At 30.3% G+C, this 18,549-nt stretch overlaps 1 protein-coding gene across 5 annotated transcripts in view; it reads left to right on the forward strand.

Moving 5' to 3' along the window:
* The window catches only part of Fip1 (Factor interacting with poly(A) polymerase 1), a 22,247-nt gene extending 4,884 nt beyond the window's left edge, over nucleotides 1-17,363 (forward strand). For 2 of the 5 annotated variants that reach the window (XM_014418148.3, XM_014418149.3), the window contains exons 5-10: nucleotides 1,587-1,891; nucleotides 10,347-10,447; nucleotides 10,867-10,981; nucleotides 11,067-11,147; nucleotides 15,148-15,263; nucleotides 16,916-17,363. In XM_014418148.3, the coding sequence (XP_014273634.1) occupies nucleotides 1,587-1,891; nucleotides 10,347-10,447; nucleotides 10,867-10,981; nucleotides 11,067-11,147; nucleotides 15,148-15,263; nucleotides 16,916-17,060 (863 nt within the window). In that variant the 3' untranslated portion in view covers nucleotides 17,061-17,363. The remainder of the gene's footprint in view (nucleotides 1-1,586; nucleotides 1,892-10,346; nucleotides 10,448-10,866; nucleotides 10,982-11,066; nucleotides 11,148-15,147; nucleotides 15,264-16,915) is intronic. The other 3 variants (XM_014418150.3, XM_014418152.3, XM_014418151.3) reach the window with 2 other exon arrangements.
* The last annotated feature ends 1,186 nt before the right edge of the window (nucleotides 17,364-18,549 follow it).

An 18,549-nucleotide genomic window follows, 5' to 3' on the forward strand; every position in this document is an offset into this window, starting at 1 on the left:
TGTATTATACATATTTTTATTATTAATTAAATCATTTTTACAGATTAGAATGATTTATACAATATATATTATTCATAAAAAAAATTTTGACGTTAATTGAATGAAATTTGTATTAAATTATCATGATATGATACAAATTTCATTCAACTAGAAGTTATTAACCTCAAAAATTTTTTTATGAATTGACTCACCAGACTTCCTATAGAGAAAATCCAAAATATATATTATTTATTTCTAATTCCAAGAAAATATATTATAAACATTTTCATAGGAATTAAATTACCCGACATCAATAAATGTGTAAACTTTCCCACTTTCAATTTTCACGGTGATTACAATAACTTGCCATTAACATTTTTAAAACAAAAATGTTATTGCCTGCTGAGTTTTCTTAAAAAAAGTAACTTTTTTGTTAACACCAGTTCGGATTACTGTAGTATTTGGATTACTGAGATTACACTGTATTTAACAAAGTACAAAACTATTCAAAATTTCAGTCTTTGGTGGTGTGTACAAAAAAATAAAAAAAATATAGTACTATTTTTAAGCCTGCAAATTCTAATATTACGTTAAAAAATATATATATTTAATTTCCAAAATTGGAAAAATAACAAGTTGTCAATTCAAGCAAAAAAATTTCCTTGTTAAGTAAACTTTATATTCGATGACATGATTGTCAACTTAGTTTTTTTTTTAACCACTTGCAACTTCTCCTGGTGCCTTATGAGCAGTTCATTTAGCCACTATGAACTCAATTCAACTATGAAATGGTTGAAAAATCTGTTTCTTTGATGCTCTGCGCATCATATGCGGTTTTAGCATTGGTTTTCCTTGTTAATTAATAAAATAAAATCTTGTTAGTTGTTAGAATTAGAAAAGAAAATTCAAAAATGAACAATATTGCAGGTTATAACCTACCCTTTTATTATTATATTATTACTGCTTTAATTGGACAGCTGTTGACAACAGCTCGCTCAAAGGGATAATCGAACACCGAATGGATTCTTTTCAGCAAAAGTTGGGCCTGATTTTGCATTCAGGGTATAACCCAAAACAACAGAAAAAATAGATAGTTTTAATACGTAAGTAAAAAAAAAAAATAATAGTCACGGACAAAAAAATATAAATTTTTGTTTCTTTATTTCTTGAAATTCACCATCTTATTTAAACTAAAAATACAAGTAAATGTAATGAGCTATAATGAAATAAAAGATTTGTAAAGAAAGTATCCATTGGGAGTATTCCAAGTAACATTTCTACTCTAGCAGGTCTCACTGTCATCTTCTTTTCAGGAATAAAAGAGGAAGCAAGGTAAGAACCTAGTGAGTTGGGAGTTTATTATAAAAGAATTGATTTATGTTTTGTGCTAGATACATATGGAACATTGAGTAAAGTCTTTATGGATGATTTTAATCGTGACAATGTAAGGAGCATTGAGGATTTTTGGTTGTAGGGATTGGATTTAATTGAAATCGGATATTTTAAAAAAAAAAAAACTTTTATGATCATTGCTCTGATTTTATATTATTTCTATTTTATCTTATTTTTGACTTCATTAATTTTTAATTTTTTTTTTTTTTTTAAAGATTATTTCAACTATGGATTCAATGAAGAGACCTGGAGGGCTTATTGTGAAAGACAGAAGCAGATGCGAGTGCATGAGTCAGGAGTTGGCCTCGGGGGTCTTGGAGTCTCTCGGGTAAATCCCTCGTTAACAGTCGTTAATGAAAACTCAAAGTACGCTAGCACAGGGAGCACACTCCTCATTGGAGGACCGGCGCAGGGCCGGGGGAAGGCTGGGCCCCCGTCGAGTGTGAGGCGAGCAGGCGTCATTGATGTCATTGGGACCAGGCGTCCGGTCGATTCACCTCCCAAAGAGGTTCCTATACAGGTGCTAAATTATATTGTTTCTCAGGCCGTCTGCGCATGGAGCTACTCGATGAAAACTGAACTGGATAGTGATTGAGATTACTTACTGGTTACTAACTCGTTAGTGATGAGGTTTAGCATACACGTCTGCTCAAAAGTTATTTATATCAAAGATTTTTTGTTTTTTTATTCATCGAAATTTAAAACTTAAAAAAAACTACAATAAGTAAATGTATTAAATGTTTCAGAACACTTGATAATCTTGGGAAGGAACCACCCAATGGTGGTACTTCAGTCATTGCTTTAAATTTGATGATCCTGTAGCCATCTTCTTTTCAGATGCCTTGGAGGATTATCAGGAATTGTTAAGGATGAGAAATTAAGAACAAATGAGCTTGGGTGGGTAAGAATTTTGTAATGAAAGGAGATACATCTATTTTGGGCTAAATCTGCAACAAATGGGATGCTAAGGTCTTTATGAATGAGTTTATTTTTGGTGTAATAAGGAGCATCAAGGATTTCACTGAGGATTTTGGATTATAAGGATTGGATACGGGAGGTATTTGATGGTTTGGTGAAGCATATAGATCAATTCCATATTTCCAAATAAGTCTAATTATCAATGTGCATAAGAAGTTTATGTAGTATGTGAGAATATAAGAGTGTTTGTTTCGCAAGTGTTATAATTGGAATCTGCGAGCAGTTTCTTGTCATTTCAGTGTAGTATGGGAATTCCAAGTAAGTCTCTTGTCAAGATGGAATCTTTAGTTGTGAACCTGTTAACAGGCTTTAGTGGGATATTAAAAAAAGATACTGTAGGGCAGTAGAGTAGAGATGAGGAATTTTGCGACGGAGGGTAAAGGTCATCTTATTGGATTTCTTAGGATTTATTTAAATTCTCCAGTTGTGACACCATTCTTCAATGGATGTTATGTGTGACTGCTGAATTTGTGATGCAGAAGTAGGGTCATTGTTTACATATAGGACATATGTCATTGGGACTTAGGGTGGGTTGGGATATCAACTTTATAAACTGTATAGAGAATGGGACCCAGAATATGACCTTGAAGAACACCAGCGGATTAAGAAAAGAGAGGTGATAGGCTAGGTTATGATTTACTTTAAAGGTTCTATCAGAGAGACAGAAATGGATTAATGGGGTATATGTAGGAGGAAAGAATTGACAGAGTTTATAGGACAGTCCTACGTTCCAGACTAAGTCAAAAGCTTGTTCAACTTTGAGAAAGACTCCCATATGAAAAGTTTACGAACTGTTACAGAAGGAAGAGCATTGTTATTTAGGCCACCATGGATAACGATTGTAGTTTGATTACAATCTCAAATCAGTGTTGCTTATTTAACATAATCATTAAATTTTAACCATAATTTATTTTTTTTTAAAGAAATAAAAACTAATATTAAATCAAACTATTTCAATATTTAAAAAAAGTTCCAAGTTGTAAAGATCTCTGAGACCGCTTTTCGTAATAATCATGATAAGCTGATGATTATTAAATGAGACAAATCACAGTTTAAATATTTATTGTAATAAAAGATAAAATCATTTAATTGATACATATAATGGACAAAAGATTTTCTGTAACCATAGCATTATAGCTATTTAGTTTAGGGAATTTATTTTTGTTTTACCATTCTAGTATTTTAACACCTGGGAAAAAATAAAATAAAAGAATCAAAATATGAACTTACTACGAATTTACTTAATGTCAAATCTGTAGTCTCAATCATAATTATGTACAGTGTCAAAGTCGAAAGTGAAACGAGACATTCATTAATACTTCATTTTTTGTTTTTAAAAAAAATAAATAAATGTTTAAACACGAGAAGTGGAAGAACCACTATTTCATCGGCTTACAAGTCAAGATTTTCTAGTTTTGAGTTAATTGGTTTTTCCAAACCATGTTTATTTCACAGTCCAAAATGTTAGAGTATAATCTAAAGAATTTATTAATATCATTCAAATCTGTTTATAAAAAATAAAACATTAAAAAAAAATATATCAAATATCTCAAAACTTCGATTTTCGACGTATTTCACTTGTAAACCAACAATTTATGTATTTCTGCGAAAGAACTACTAGTTCAGATTACAAAATGTCTGTTTCTCTTGTAGATATGAAGAGTTATTGTTAGAAGTTTATAAAAAAATATTTTTCTACTTTACCAACCTGTAAGACATGAATTTTTTGATATTTATTAAATTATTTTCAGAAATTGATTTATTTTAATAGTTATAGATATAGATTTTGTAATAATTCACATAACTAAATAGAAATCAATAACGTGTTAGTAACCAGTAGCAGCACGTGTATGGCTCCTCAACAATTATTTAGGTACTGCGGTACTTACCGCAGACTGGTTAGTGATTGGAGTCACCGAGCAGTTTCTTTTGAGTAGCTCCATCTGTAGGCGACCTTAATGGAATTTATTTTCAAATTTTTCAGATTTTTTTAAAACAAAATTTGTTTGCATGCAGAAAATTGTATTCATTTTTAAAAAGGAAAACTTGTTTCTTCTCCTCTGAACATATTTTTTTTTCATACAAAATTTGATTATCTTTTGTCATTGAATTTTCTATATTGTATTTTATAATTAAATGGGTAGAATTATTTTTTAATACAAATTTCTTATTTTCGGTCTTTGATGTTAATTTGTGAAGTAGTGGGTCGTTTCTCAGAAAAAAAATAAATAATACTAGTGTGTATTATTGATATATAGCTTGAAAATTGAATGTTTTAGAGTTACAAAAAGTGAATCGATCTTTTTATACATATATATAAAGTGGGTACCATTAATTGCTGAAAAAGCTGGCGGTCAAGCGTTATTCTGACCATATCACCTCCTTGCATAACCGTTGGTCTGGTAACAGTACTTTCTTACAAAGTGCTGGACCCCTGATGCATGTTGCAGTGCTACGGATTTATTTATGTATGTTAAGTGGGAGTGGTTAGCTCAGTGGTAAGGCATTATGCTACTAACTCCAAGGATCTGGGTTTGAATCCGGTCTGTTGCAGATGATTATTTTCTGTTACCTGTAGCCGTGTGGGATTATGACCCCCTTTTTTGGTCATTTCTGATAAATAGGGGGTTATCTTGAGGTGACCAACCGATTCTAAGCATCGTAGGGGGTCAAGTCAATGAAAAAAGTCCACCCTCCAGGCCAGTGCTCATGGACCAGGTCCACCTGGACTGGCGCGTGCCTCAACCACCTGAGCCACAAACAACCCCATAAAGTGGGTACCTATAGCTGGGTAAAAATCTGGTGGTCGAGCGTGACTCTGTCAAAATCACCTCCTTGCACAGCCGTTGGTCTAGGAACAGTACTTAATAAAGTACTGCATCCCTGACTCTTCATGAGTTCTAGAGGTACAGATTTAATTTTTTTTTTTTTTTTCTTTTTTAATATATATATCGTAAAAATTAAAACACTCATAGTTATTTATTTTTTTGTCAACTCCTACCTCGCCATTTCTGTCAGAAAGAGTGGTTATCCTATAGGTGACCAATCTATTCTCACCAGAGTGGGAAGGTCTAGTTTCCATTTTTTGGCACCTCCACAAAATAAGTGTCGATCGGCCCAGGCCTTTGCCTGGCATTACCTTTTGCCCAGTGCCAAGGTGATACCTTAACTCTCTTAATTTGTTTGCCATTTCTTAATATTTTATATTTAAAGATTTCTAGTTTCTTATTGGAAAATAGGTTTAACTACTAAATGTGTAGTTAAAAGTTTAAAGATATCTGGAAATAAGTTCTCCTTTTTAAAAAAAAAAAAAAAAAAAAATGTAATCTAACTTATTGGTTCCTTTTATTAACTTCCCATAATCGCCTGCACTTCTGTATCCTTTGACTTCCAAGATCCTTGTTCGCCTCCATAGTTAATTTTCTGTAGAAAATAAGACTTAATCACCCTTTTAAATCCTATCCTAACATTATTAATAATTACATATAAAATTTATTTAAGGTTTATTGAACATGATTTCAATCTCCTTTCTAATGAGTCTGTTACAAATTTTCTTCAAGTGCTTAGGCAGTTTTTTTTTTTTTTTTTAACTAATATTAAATTAGAGCTGTATTATTAATATCATATTTAAGTATGTTGAAAATGGTTTTGTGATTTGATTATATTTTAAGAGATTGAGATTGATTTGTTTTACTTTGCTTATGAAGTATATTTTGGGAGGAAAAACCTTGAATTCCTGATACTGAATGCTTTATGTGCTGTTTGTGAATGTTTGTCCCAACGTTGGATTGAATGTTTAGAAAGAAAAATTATCGGCACTGGGCTTGAAGAATGTTGATTGCTTGTATTGGGTTGTTTTATATAAAATGTCAGTTTTCATAGGAAGGAGTATTTAGTAAAACAACTTCATGAAATCAAAACATTTTTATTCTAAATATTTACCTTTATTTTCTAAACATATTTTCCTAATGTGTTATCAAATTTTCAATCCCAAAACTGAAAAATTCAGGGATTTGGGTAGAAAACAAGTCAAAAATTGCGTTTTTAATCTGAGAATAATTTTTCAAAAATTTGATTGATGTTGTGAAACATGAGGTTTGATATTGTCGTCTAAGAGTATCAATCCCTTTCAATTAACTAATGCAAGTTTTTTTTTTTTTTTTTTTTTTTTTTTTTTTTTTTTTTTACAAATTTTTTATGCATTATGTTAATATGACTGCAGAACGATGTGGATGTGGTTGTTTCACCTCTGGGTAAAAAGGAGAAATTATTCCTGCCATTGACTAACTCTCAGAAACCAGTAATTGTTTTGGATGCAAATTTGGTTTCAGCATGTTTCCTGGTCTAACAGCAATATTTAATCACTGACTTGACTGACACCTGTTTTATATTATCTACTTTTCGTGATTATCCTTTTGAGAAAAAGCCTGTTTTTTTTTCATATTAAGCAGTGAAACGCATGTCTCATAACGCTTCAGCTGCTGCCACACATTAAGTTCATGAGGTGGCTGTAGATCTACCTTCTTTTACTTTACCAATGGTCTTCAAGTGTCGAGAAATTGTCGATACACTTGTGTTCAGTTGTGTCGCAACTTGTTTAACTGCTTGGTAAGGGTTTCCTTCCACAGTAAGCCTAAGTTCATCGTCATCAATTGCTGGTGGAGGTCTTCCACTGAGTTAGTCGTCTAAATCTTTCTAAAATAATGAAAACAGACATTTCATATAAAATGACCCAATATTAGGATATATGGCCAAACGATGCGTCATACTATCAATTGTCTAATGTTAGAAGGTGTTTGTAACATTCTGTAGCAGTGGCTTTATCAGTTTTAAGCAATTTATAAATAAAAAGTGTTGATTAATGCTAGAACAAGTAGTAAATTTGGAAATTTCAAGGTAATGAAATTATAGAACACAGGGAGTAGTTAATAATAGAATTAAATAGAACAAGTGTTACTTATACCAAACTTGATATATATTATTTATGTGCTAAACATTTATATAATATTTATTATAGTAATAATGTAGGCTTATTAGTATTAATATTACCCAAAGGTTTGATGCTGATATTTTTCTTCACTACATACATCTGTCCAGTGACGGCCCTCCAAACCTAAATCTACTAGATCAGTCTTAACGTAATCCTCCCATTTATGCTTCGGTCTATCTCTCGAATATTTACCGTCGGTTCAGTTTTCATTAACATTTTAGGAATCCGCTCGTTACTAAGCCCTACAACCTAACACGCCCATCTTATACGCTGCAATGCAATAACCTGAATTATATTTATCAGGTGCAGTTCTCTCAATTCAGCATTGTGTAACCTCCTAAATTATCCCCTTAACTCATCCTTTTTCACTTCGAATATTTTAGTTCATATTTTATTAAATATTCCCTCTTTATTAAATATTTATCATAAACACCTTTATCATAGTTGTTTGTTTTTTTAGTTGGATTAAGTTTTAATTATTAAATATCAATCAAATGATAGCGGCAAAAATCATTTGGCCGCTTTAAAGCCACATTTTTTAGTACAAATTTATATAGTGTTAAAAATGTATCGCTGTTTTTCTGTATATGTATGTTCTATTTTGGTCCTTTCTACTATCATTATTTATTTTGTAGGAAGATAGTCCGGGTGGCGGTCAATAAAGCTATCAAAATATAGTAAAAGAAAACTATTTATTGTTAATCTATGTTTCGCCCCACCTTACATGGCTTCATCAGGGCTGTCAACTGACTCAAAGCCCTGCAAAGTGGGGCGAAACGTTAACAATAAATAGTTTTCTTTTACTATTATGATACCTTTATTGATCGCCACCCGGACTATCTTCGGTCAACTATCTTCTTCCATTATAATCTATTATTTTTTTTTTTTTATTTATCTAGACCTTTTTTTTTATCCCTCTTTTCTCTCCTTTAAAATCTCTCTTCACATATGTAATTTATAAAAGTATTTGCTCAAATTTATTTAAAATTTGAACCATTCAATCATAAAACATGGTAAATGTAAAAATGAGAACATTTAAGATGTTAAATCGTTTGTTAATTACAATGTTTTAACTTCAACCATTAGTAACTTAACCATTACTTAATATCAAAATTATTGTATCTCTATCATATAAAAAAGTTTATAGCTATCACCGTGACCAAGAGATTAAATTTCCTTATGTTTCTTTAAACAATTTCTAAATAAATTTAAAAAAAAAAGCTGATGATGCCAAAAACAATTCATGAAAACTTTTAGTTACCATGTTTTACGACTGAGTGTCTCAGTTCTCTTTTTCCTGATTTTTTTTTTTTTTTTTACTTGGATATTTTTTTCTCTAGGCTTTATATCTACAATATGTAGATTAATTTTATTCAAAATTTATTTTTGAAAACTTATATGACTGTTAAAATTATATGAACTTAGAGGTTTTCATTATTTATATTTGTGGACAATTTTTTTATTATAATTAAAACATGGTTGGGGCGGGGGGTGCGGTCAGGAAAAAAACACAAATAAACAAAAAATATTTTTATTCATTAATACCAACATTTCATGAAGACCTGAAACACAGGTCGAAATGTCTGCATGAAAAAAATAAGAATATTTTTTGTTTTTTAGTTGACTGCACCCCCTCCTCCTCCCCCCCGACAATCTTCTCCACTTATTAATCTATGGTCAACACCTCATTATAATTATTTTCTTATTTTAAAGTAAATTAGAAACAAATTTTAAATTGCTTTATTTTTAATCTCTAGAAAAACATCTCCATTGTTACTTTTTTCTTCCTTCCTTGAATTAATATTTAACTATTTTTGTTTGCTAAATAGAGGTAGATATTTGTTTAGTTCATTTAGGAGTTTGGTATATGTTTCTTTTAAATTTCTTTTGTCTGTTTCATAATTTATTGTGTAATTTTGATTTTGAGAAATTTTAATTTTTATGGCTTCTAAAACTATTTGTATATAAAGAATATAACAAAAAACATGATGTGGGATATCTTGTATTTGCCTGGTAAACTTTCTACGTTCTGTTAATTTTTGGAAAATATTGGAGACTTTGCGTGTTCGGTAATTTAGAATATATTTTGGGAAAATGTGAGTACTTAGCATGTTCAGGAATTTATAGTAAATTTTGGAGAATTTACATATTCGAGAATTTAAGTAAATTTTGGGAAAATGTTGGAGAATTTAAATATTCGAGAATTTGGAGTAAAATTTGGGAAACAATGGGAGAATTTGCATGTTCGAGAATTTAGAGTAAATTTTGGGGAAATGTTGGGGACCTTGCATGTTCCAGAATTTAGAGTCAATTTTGGAGACTTAGCGAGAATTTAGAGTAAATTTTGGGAAAATGTTTGGGACTTTGTATGTTCAAGAACTTAGTGTAAATTTGGGAGAGTGTTGAAAATGAAAAATGTTTTGGACTTTGCATGTTTAGGAATTTAGAGTAAATTTTTAGAAAATTTTGGGGACTTGGCATGTTTAGGAATTTAGAGTAAATTTTGGGGAAATGTAGAATTTGCATGTTCGGGAATTGAGAGTCAATTTTGAGAAAGTTGAGCAAGTCATTATTAGTTCAAAGCTTAAAATCTTAGATCTATTATAATTCAAATTTCAAAACATTTATTCTCGATGGGTTTGACATGTAGCACAAAGTTAGTTGTGTAGAGGATCATGCCTTTTCCCCTTCTTTTTTAACCTATTAAGCTATAAATATTTCATATTACTAAGCTATGTGAAGACTTTTCCCTTATTTATGAATAATGCCCCCAACCATGGCAGTCATAAAGGAACAAAAATAATTTTGCAACTATTTATTTATTGATCTATTTTTTGTTCCTTTTTGACCGCACCTATGACCACCTCCTTCATGTTCAGTTACAGTCAATCATTTATATATATAACTTTGCCTTATCTATCTTCTTTTATTTTTTATACTTGATTTTATGGAAAGTGACATCGCTATTTTAATTTTAACTTTATTTACTATGTTTACTGATTTGCAGGTTATGAGTAGTGAAAGAAGAGAATACAATCGCAAGAGCTTCGACATGTCAGTGCCTCCTCCCGGCTTTGATCCGCCTCCTCCTCTGTCTATAGTTCCTAGGTAAACATTTAAAATTATTATAATGGTAATATTGTTATTATGTTGTTTATTGTTATTGTTTCTCCAGAGTAACCCAGCCTTGCTCTCAGCAATCTTTTTGATGTGCCTCTTCGCATGGCTGAGACTAATCCCACAGTGTAAGGTGCAAAAGGAGCGGTCTCAGATCCCTCCCTAGTTAGGTAGTCCGCTCGCTCATTACCTTAATGCCTTTTTGTCAATGCACCCATTCTTTTTCTATTGTTAACTTTGCCCAAATAGAAAATGTTCATATCTGAGTCAGTTTTTTTTTTTTTTTTGTTCTTTAGAGCTTCCTTCAAAAAGACTACGTCAGTTTGAGGTGGCTTTAATATATATAATTTATTTTAATTGAGTAATAAAACTAGCCTCACATGATTTAATTTAATATAATATTGTTGTAGTTACCCATCACACGGAGGATATAATCAAGACTTTTACAATCCTGAAATGGATCCTTATTACCAATCTTACGACAATTCGCAAGACATGCAATGGGGAGGTCAGATGATGAATCAGGTAATGTTCTTGAGCATTTTGGTTATTATTAATTATTATTAAGGCAATTATTAATAATAATATTAAAGTTGTTTTGCGACTTTAGGTTTGGAGCTCGAGGCATCGTGACAAAAAATGCCACGGTTCCCATTCCCTAGACCATCCTAAAAGATCCAAATACCTTCATGTCAGTAATACTAATATTTTATTCTCTAATCGAAAGTAGAATTGACTTTCTGCCGTAGAATATTTCCTCACTCTATCCTTACCTCTTCATCTATTCTTACAATAAGTTATTTCCTTCCCGATTGACTAATTTACTGAAACAGTTTTGTAGAATATTTTTATAACGAATGATTATCAACCTTTACTAAATTACTGCTAAACATTAAGTATAAATCTACCATTGTGATATAAAATACTTTTCTTTCCTCCTGTGTGGATGGTATTGGTTTATTCCATACAGCCAAAAATTAATCAACTATATTCTATGAAATCTCTGTAGAACAGTTTGTACAATCCCTTTGTTACTTCTATTGTTTATTAAGTTAAATGTATCAGATTTACAATTATACTATACCGTAAGTATATCTCTTATATATTTTTTTTTATATATTTCAAACATTTTTAGTTGTAATATGATATACTATCATAATTAATATTTTGATTTGTATCTAGATTTTTGAAGAGTATTTTTTGTAGTTTTTTTGTATGACAGACATTCAAGTATAATATGTTTGTCTCGTCATGGCTACAATTTTTGCATTGAAAAGTTTCTGTTAAGCCTCTCTTGTACAGGTAATTGTTGTAAATTCCATGAATCGTCCTTAGTCTTTTAAGTTTTTATGATGTCTCTCCCTATATTAGTTTAGCTTGTGGGAACTACAGTTTTTGAATGAATTTATTATTTTGATTTCAAATATGGATAGTTTAAAATACTTGAAACTAGTATAAGTTATGTGCTCAAGGGTTTGGTCACCACGGCAGGCAGTTTCAAAGAAATCTGCTTGCAGTAACGGTTGGACATACTGGTTAGCAGTCACTCCCAGCCATTATGGGAGGCATCAACAAAGAAAGTCTGCCTTTAGTCAGCAGATTTCTATGGGAATTTGTTGCTTTGTTATGGTTACCTGTATGCTTCAGATAATACATATTCCTTCTGATAAGTAGTTTTTGACCGTTTGAAATTGTTTTGTGTAATTTATCCTGTCAGACTAGTATTTCTGCTAATGCATATTCCAAATATCCATAAAGGAGGTGAATTTTCTTTTGAACGACTAACAAACTATTTTTCTACTTTGTGATTGCATTAACTCGCTGGACTATTGCCCTTAAAAATTAGATGCTTTGATCAGACCTAGGGAGATGGTAGCTCAGTGAGTAAGTGTTACTAATTCTTGGGCTGGGTTCGAATCCAGCTATGGCAGATAATTATTTATTCTATTACTTTAGCCCATGAGTAAACCCTGTGGGTTCAGATGCTTTCCTGAGACCCAGAGAAACTTGGTGATTGAACATGCTCATGTGCAAATAACCCTGCATAACAGTAGTTCAAGAAACAGTACTCGTTTATAAAGTACTGAACCTCTGACCCTTCAAGGATTGTTGTAGTTTTTTCTATTTTATTATTATTTATTTATCACACCTAGTGCCATCTGTTTAATTTATGTTTCCTCATTGGAAAGTTCTATTTTTTTTTAAATGCTTAAATATTATTTTTAATGATTTATGAAGTTTTCATGATTAATATGATGTATTTTGATTTGATTATGTATGTTATACATGAAAATGTTTCTGGATTTACATTAAATTGACTGTTATAAAATATTTAAGACCATTTTAAACTTTCTTCCGATCATATCCTTCCTGTATTCTAGTTGTTGTTTCTCTAAATAAAGTTAAAGGTTTTAATAAAATGGTTTTCTTCTTATAATATATAATTCATCTTTATTATTTAAACTAAATTTAATGCTTTTTGAAGTTTAAATTGACAAGTTATTTGGGATAAAAGAAGTTTTATTAATTAGACAAAGTTGAACTTTTTTGCTTCATCGCATTTATTTCTATATTCACGTTTCCACTTACCAAACCATCTTCAGGTACTTAGGTATCATTTTTTATTTGTTACTAATATTGTAACATAACCTAGTTTGTATTGATAATCAAGTTTATGGGTTGTTTAATTTTAAATTAATCAATTTTGTGCAAGAATTTTGCTATTTGTACATCCTATTTTAAAGATTTTGAGTTGACATGTCGATATAGAAATAGTACAGAAAATTAATTTTATAAATTAAATTTGATCTGAATGATATCTGTCTCTATTTTGTCTTTGAGTCGAGTGAAAATTCAGTCAACTCTGTTTGAGGTTTTATATGCAATCTTTATTTTATCTATGTCATTCAGAAGTCAAAAAGTTTTCCTAAGCGATATGGAGAGATGTTTTATATAAATTAGAGGTTTGTATCCGGGAAATTAACAGATAAGGATTATTTGAAGGATGTTAAAGGAAAAGTATTTAAAATTCTGCACATAAATCTGTATCCTAAGGCATTATTCACCTCCAAGTTAGATGAGTAGAAAATCCTAGAACTCCTGTTACGGCAGATACGTGAATGGTAAAAAAAAAAAAAGAATTATAAAGTCAAATTTTGTAAGTTTGTATTTTAAGTACTTTAGTGTAACAAAATAAAAACCTTTGAAAAGAAAAAAATATACTTATACATTAAAATAGAAAGGAACTTAGTGCTTCTGATAAAATTCAAAAACTAAAATTAAAAACAAAAAATATTGTTGAGGAGAAGATGGTTGGGGGTGCGGTCAATGAAAAACACAAATAAGTACGATTAACTTATTTTAATGTGCCAACGTTTCGGCTAGAGTTTCTAGCCTTCTTCAGGGCTAAAAACAGAACAAGATAACAACCACAGTAAGTATAGAAAAATTTTTAAAAAAAATAAAAGGAAAGTATAAACAGAAAAATTTTACAAAATAGAATTAATAAAATGAAGTGATGAGAGAAGCGGGAAATAAAATAAAATGAAATAAAATGTATACATAGGTAATTGAAAAAGTGGGCAAAATAACATAATTAAGGAAATGAAAAAAAAAAAATAAATAAATAAAAAAAAATAATAATTAAAAAAAAATAAAGTTATACAATGCAAAGAAGTATGAACACATTAGTTATTATTAATTTAAAATTAAAATATGAAAAGAAAATGAAAATTGAGAGGATGAAAATATATGTAACAATAATAGATGATAAATAACAATAAAGAGACAAATTATAAGTATAGTGTACAAAACTTGTAACGCGGGTAAGGAAAATGGATAAAAGTGGAAAAAATAAGGGGAAAGAGTAAAATAAAGAAAGGGGAAATAAAATAAAAACGAACCTGTTAGCTGGAAGATCAAACCCAGAATTCTCCTCATTCATCATCCACGGTCAACTATCTCTCATTATTAATAATTAAAAAATATTGTTGGTGTTGTTGCGTCCGCCGTGACTTGATGAGAATATCAGGCTTGGCCAGCCTGCTAGCAACTAACTGATTAGGCTGGTGCCTGAGCCGGTGTATATACACATAATGGTATTATTTATACCTCTGTAGCATACATAAAAACCCACTAATACTAAATGCTTACAATCATAACAGATAAATATATTTATAGAATGAAACCAATTATTAAAAATATGTTGGCCACAAGAATCCCGAATAACCAATTGTCTAATTGTCCATCATTTCTCGGATACTAACCTACTTATATAAAAAATCTCTTTGAAGCCCTTAAGAAAACTTTTTGATGAATATGATATAGATAAAGTAGAGACAACTCTTAGTTCAAATTGAATTTATAAAATTAATTGTCTGCCCTGTACAAATTTCTATATCGGTACAACTCAAAACCTTAAAAATAGGATGTACCAAAGTCAAAAGCGTTGCACTGTAAATAAAATTATTAATTAATACTTCTGTTTGAATTATTTTTATTAAATCTCTGCAATGAAGCTGTTAGGTTCCATAACAACAAACCATGCTGAAATCAGTTTTATTTTCAAATCTCATTGTTTATGAATAGTTATTAGGTGTAGATTAATGATTTTTATTGTTAATGTAAGCTAGAATATTTTTTAAATATTGAAAAAAATAATTTTACATGTTGAAATAATTTTTTATTTATAGAATAATTCTATGAACAAGGATATGGAATTGCCCGGAGGGGTGACCATTAAGCAGGAACCCGTTGAAAAGAGCAGCAAAGATAGGGAAAGGGATCGTGAATCTCGCCACAAGGACAGGTTTGTGAACTAAAACTATTTTTTATTTATTTAACATTATATTTTATTTACTAAATTAAGTGAAAAATACAGACAAATTAAAACTTTTACAAATTATTAAACAAAAATTGATTATTTGAATTAATTATTTATTATCCCTGTTAATAAAATAGTTGTAAAAGTAAGATGGTCAAAATAACTCGGTAATTAAACTATTTATCGTGAGCCGATGTTTCGCCCCACTTTGCAGGGCTTCATCAGGGCTAAAAAAGATGAAAGCAACTAAAATAAAATAATGTAACAAAGTATAAGAATAGATAAATTTAAAATATAAGTAAACTAAGCTATGGCTAAATATCATTTCAAGTTTATGAAAATTTATTTAAAAATGAACAAAGTAAATTAAATTTAATAAAAATAAGATATTGAGTGAAAAGTATAAATAAACAAGAATCGCAAAAAAATATTAGACAATTTTTTGCTTTTCGATGTAATGTCATTTGTTGATACCTTGCATCTGCCTTCAGCTCATTCATTTACTTTCCTCCATTCATAAAAGTAGGTCTCCTATTTTGTTCATTATTTCCCTTTTTTCTCGACCTTTATTTTATTCTTATATTTTATCATTTTACTCTTTTATCTACTTTTCACTTTAAATCATCTTTTTATTTTTTTTTAAAATTTAGTTTGTTCATTTTTACATAAATTTTCACATTTTTAAAATCATTTTTAGCTATATTGGAAGAAGATAGTTGACCGTATGAAGTAGATTGAAGGAAGATAGTCCGGGTGGGCGGTCAATAAAGGTATCACAATAGTAAAAGAAAACCATTTATTGTTAACGTTTGGTTGCCATCTTTGTTTCAATCTCACAGTCCAAGCAAAGCGTGGTGAAACGTTGGTTAACAATAGTTTCCTTTTACTATTTTGATAGCTTTATTGACCGCCACCCGGTCTATCTTCCTATAATTTTTAGCTATAACTAAGTTTACTTTGTAAACTAAGAGCTGCACGATAGCAGCTGCTATCTTGCATAAGATGCCCAATTTGAATCATTGGCATCGGGGAAAAAACCCTACATTAACTCTTTACTATTATAATAATTAGCAACCTAAAAAGAAAGACTCAAGATTGGATCAAATAAAAAAGCCACTCACAGTAGGTGGAAGGTTATTGGTGTGTGAATGTTCCGTTCGTAGATGCATCAAATCTAGCTTACTTGTCGATATGTGTGTATCGAAATAATATACTACTGCCCTCTATAGGCCACTGCTGATTTCATCAAGATGGCTTAGGGCCAGTGGGTGTTGTGTGTAGTACCAACAACAATATACATCCGGTACCTCAGACAATTCGCAGTAGACATGCAAAGCCTAAGCACACCATAATCTTTAACTCCACAATCTTTAAATTTCCCTGATTTACGTAAAAAGTTACAAATAAATTTTAATCACAAAATACTATATAACTTTTAGTTAACAAAAATGAAACCAATTAGAAAGTTAGAAAATTTTTTTTATTAGAAATGGACCAAACTTTGGGCTTCAAAACTTGGCTTAAAAAACACAATGAAAATTATAAACCAATATGTGAAGTCAATGGTTTAGGAAGATCCTCTAAGAAACCAATATTTTTTATCAATTGTTAATTATTAAATTAATTTTTTTTTTCAGGCATAGGCACAGATCGCGGAGCAGGAGTGGAGATAGGTCTGAACGAAGAAGGAAACATAAAAGTCGTAGTCGTAGCCCTGGCCATAGGAGTCATAAGAAGAAAAAGTCTAAAAAGTCCGATCGCAGCAAGGAAGGGAGTGATTAATTTTATTGTTTTACTGTTTTATATAGATATTGTTTAAGCAAAGTTGAGTTGGATTACTTAATGTACATTAGCATTGCCAAACTTGTATATAGTCGATTGTGATTTTCTCAACTTTCTATATTGCTAAGAGTTTTCACATTTTTTTTTTTTTAAATTACGTTTATTTTTCCATTTATTGATGGTGATATGGAACGTTGAAAGTACAAGATATTCATAGTATGACTGCTGGAAAGTGATTTTTTTTTTTTTTTTTTTATGATTATTTATATCAATGTTCTATAAATATAAGAAATGATAAAATTTCCATATTTATTTTTTTCCTAACTGCTAAATTTATAAATTAAGATTATATGTCTATTTCTTTTTTTATTTAATACCAGATCGGCCTTGTGGACCTTGCATAGTTAACATAACAGTTACATTTTTTTTTATCAATTGATTGTGGGAGGGGGTATAGTCTCGAGAAAAAGACAAATCTAACTATTTAGAATGCTATAAATATTGAACAATCGAGGATAATAACGATGAATTAAAATAAAATTAAATAAATGGATAAAAATGATTCTTAACAGAGAAAAGAAAAGGAAAAGTTAATAACAAAAACAATGATATTTATAGATTTAATAAAATAAATATCTGATTTCTAATGGAGAAAAAAAAAGTTAATTTAAGATAAAGAGGAAGAGGTAAAATAGATAAATATAGAGTTCATAACAGGATGTCCTGCAGCAGCCTCGGCCTCATCAGTCTTCGGGTTGAGGTTGGGTTTCCCAAGTTGTAAGTCACTGCTTCATGATGAAGTCTTCAATTGCTTCTATTTGTACTGCCCGATGCAATTGACTATTTCTTACAAACCAAGGGGGATTTACTGCGATTCTTATGACTTTATTTTGAAATTATTGTAACTTTTCTTTTTTGTAAGGAATGCCGCTCCCTAGACTTCACAGCCATACATCTTTATGTGAAGAGGTACGCTGATAAAGATGGAAATGGTGAAAACTAAAGGAAATATATTAGAAACTGGAAAAAAAAATGTAGCAGTGATATTAAAATTGTTTTTATTAATTACTTTCCTCCTGATGATCGGTTGATACTGTTGTTATTATGCACATGTTGCAAGGCCAAGTCATTTAAGTGCCATTAAACTTTTTATTTGTTTTAAAATCTAAAGATCATTGAGAGGGAACAGATAGGCATTGACCAGGGAGTACAATAAATAAATAATTTACGAGGAGAAGATGGTTGGGGGTGCGGTCAAAATGAAACACAAATAAGTTGGTGTAATCTATTTTATTGTGCCAACGTTCTTCAGGGCTAAGAACAGAACAAGATAACAACCACAATAAGTATAGAAAATAAAATATAAACAGAATGACATAAAATGAATAATCTTACAAAATAGAATGAAGTGATGAGAGAAGTGGGAAATAAAATGTAAACATAGGTAATTGAAAAAAGTGGGTAAAATAACATAATTAAGGAAATAAAA

This window comes from Halyomorpha halys, unplaced genomic scaffold (assembly GCF_000696795.3).
Source record: "Halyomorpha halys isolate HHAL.00 unplaced genomic scaffold, Hhal_1.1 Scaffold180.1, whole genome shotgun sequence".
Lineage (NCBI taxonomy): Eukaryota > Metazoa > Arthropoda > Insecta > Hemiptera > Pentatomidae > Halyomorpha > Halyomorpha halys.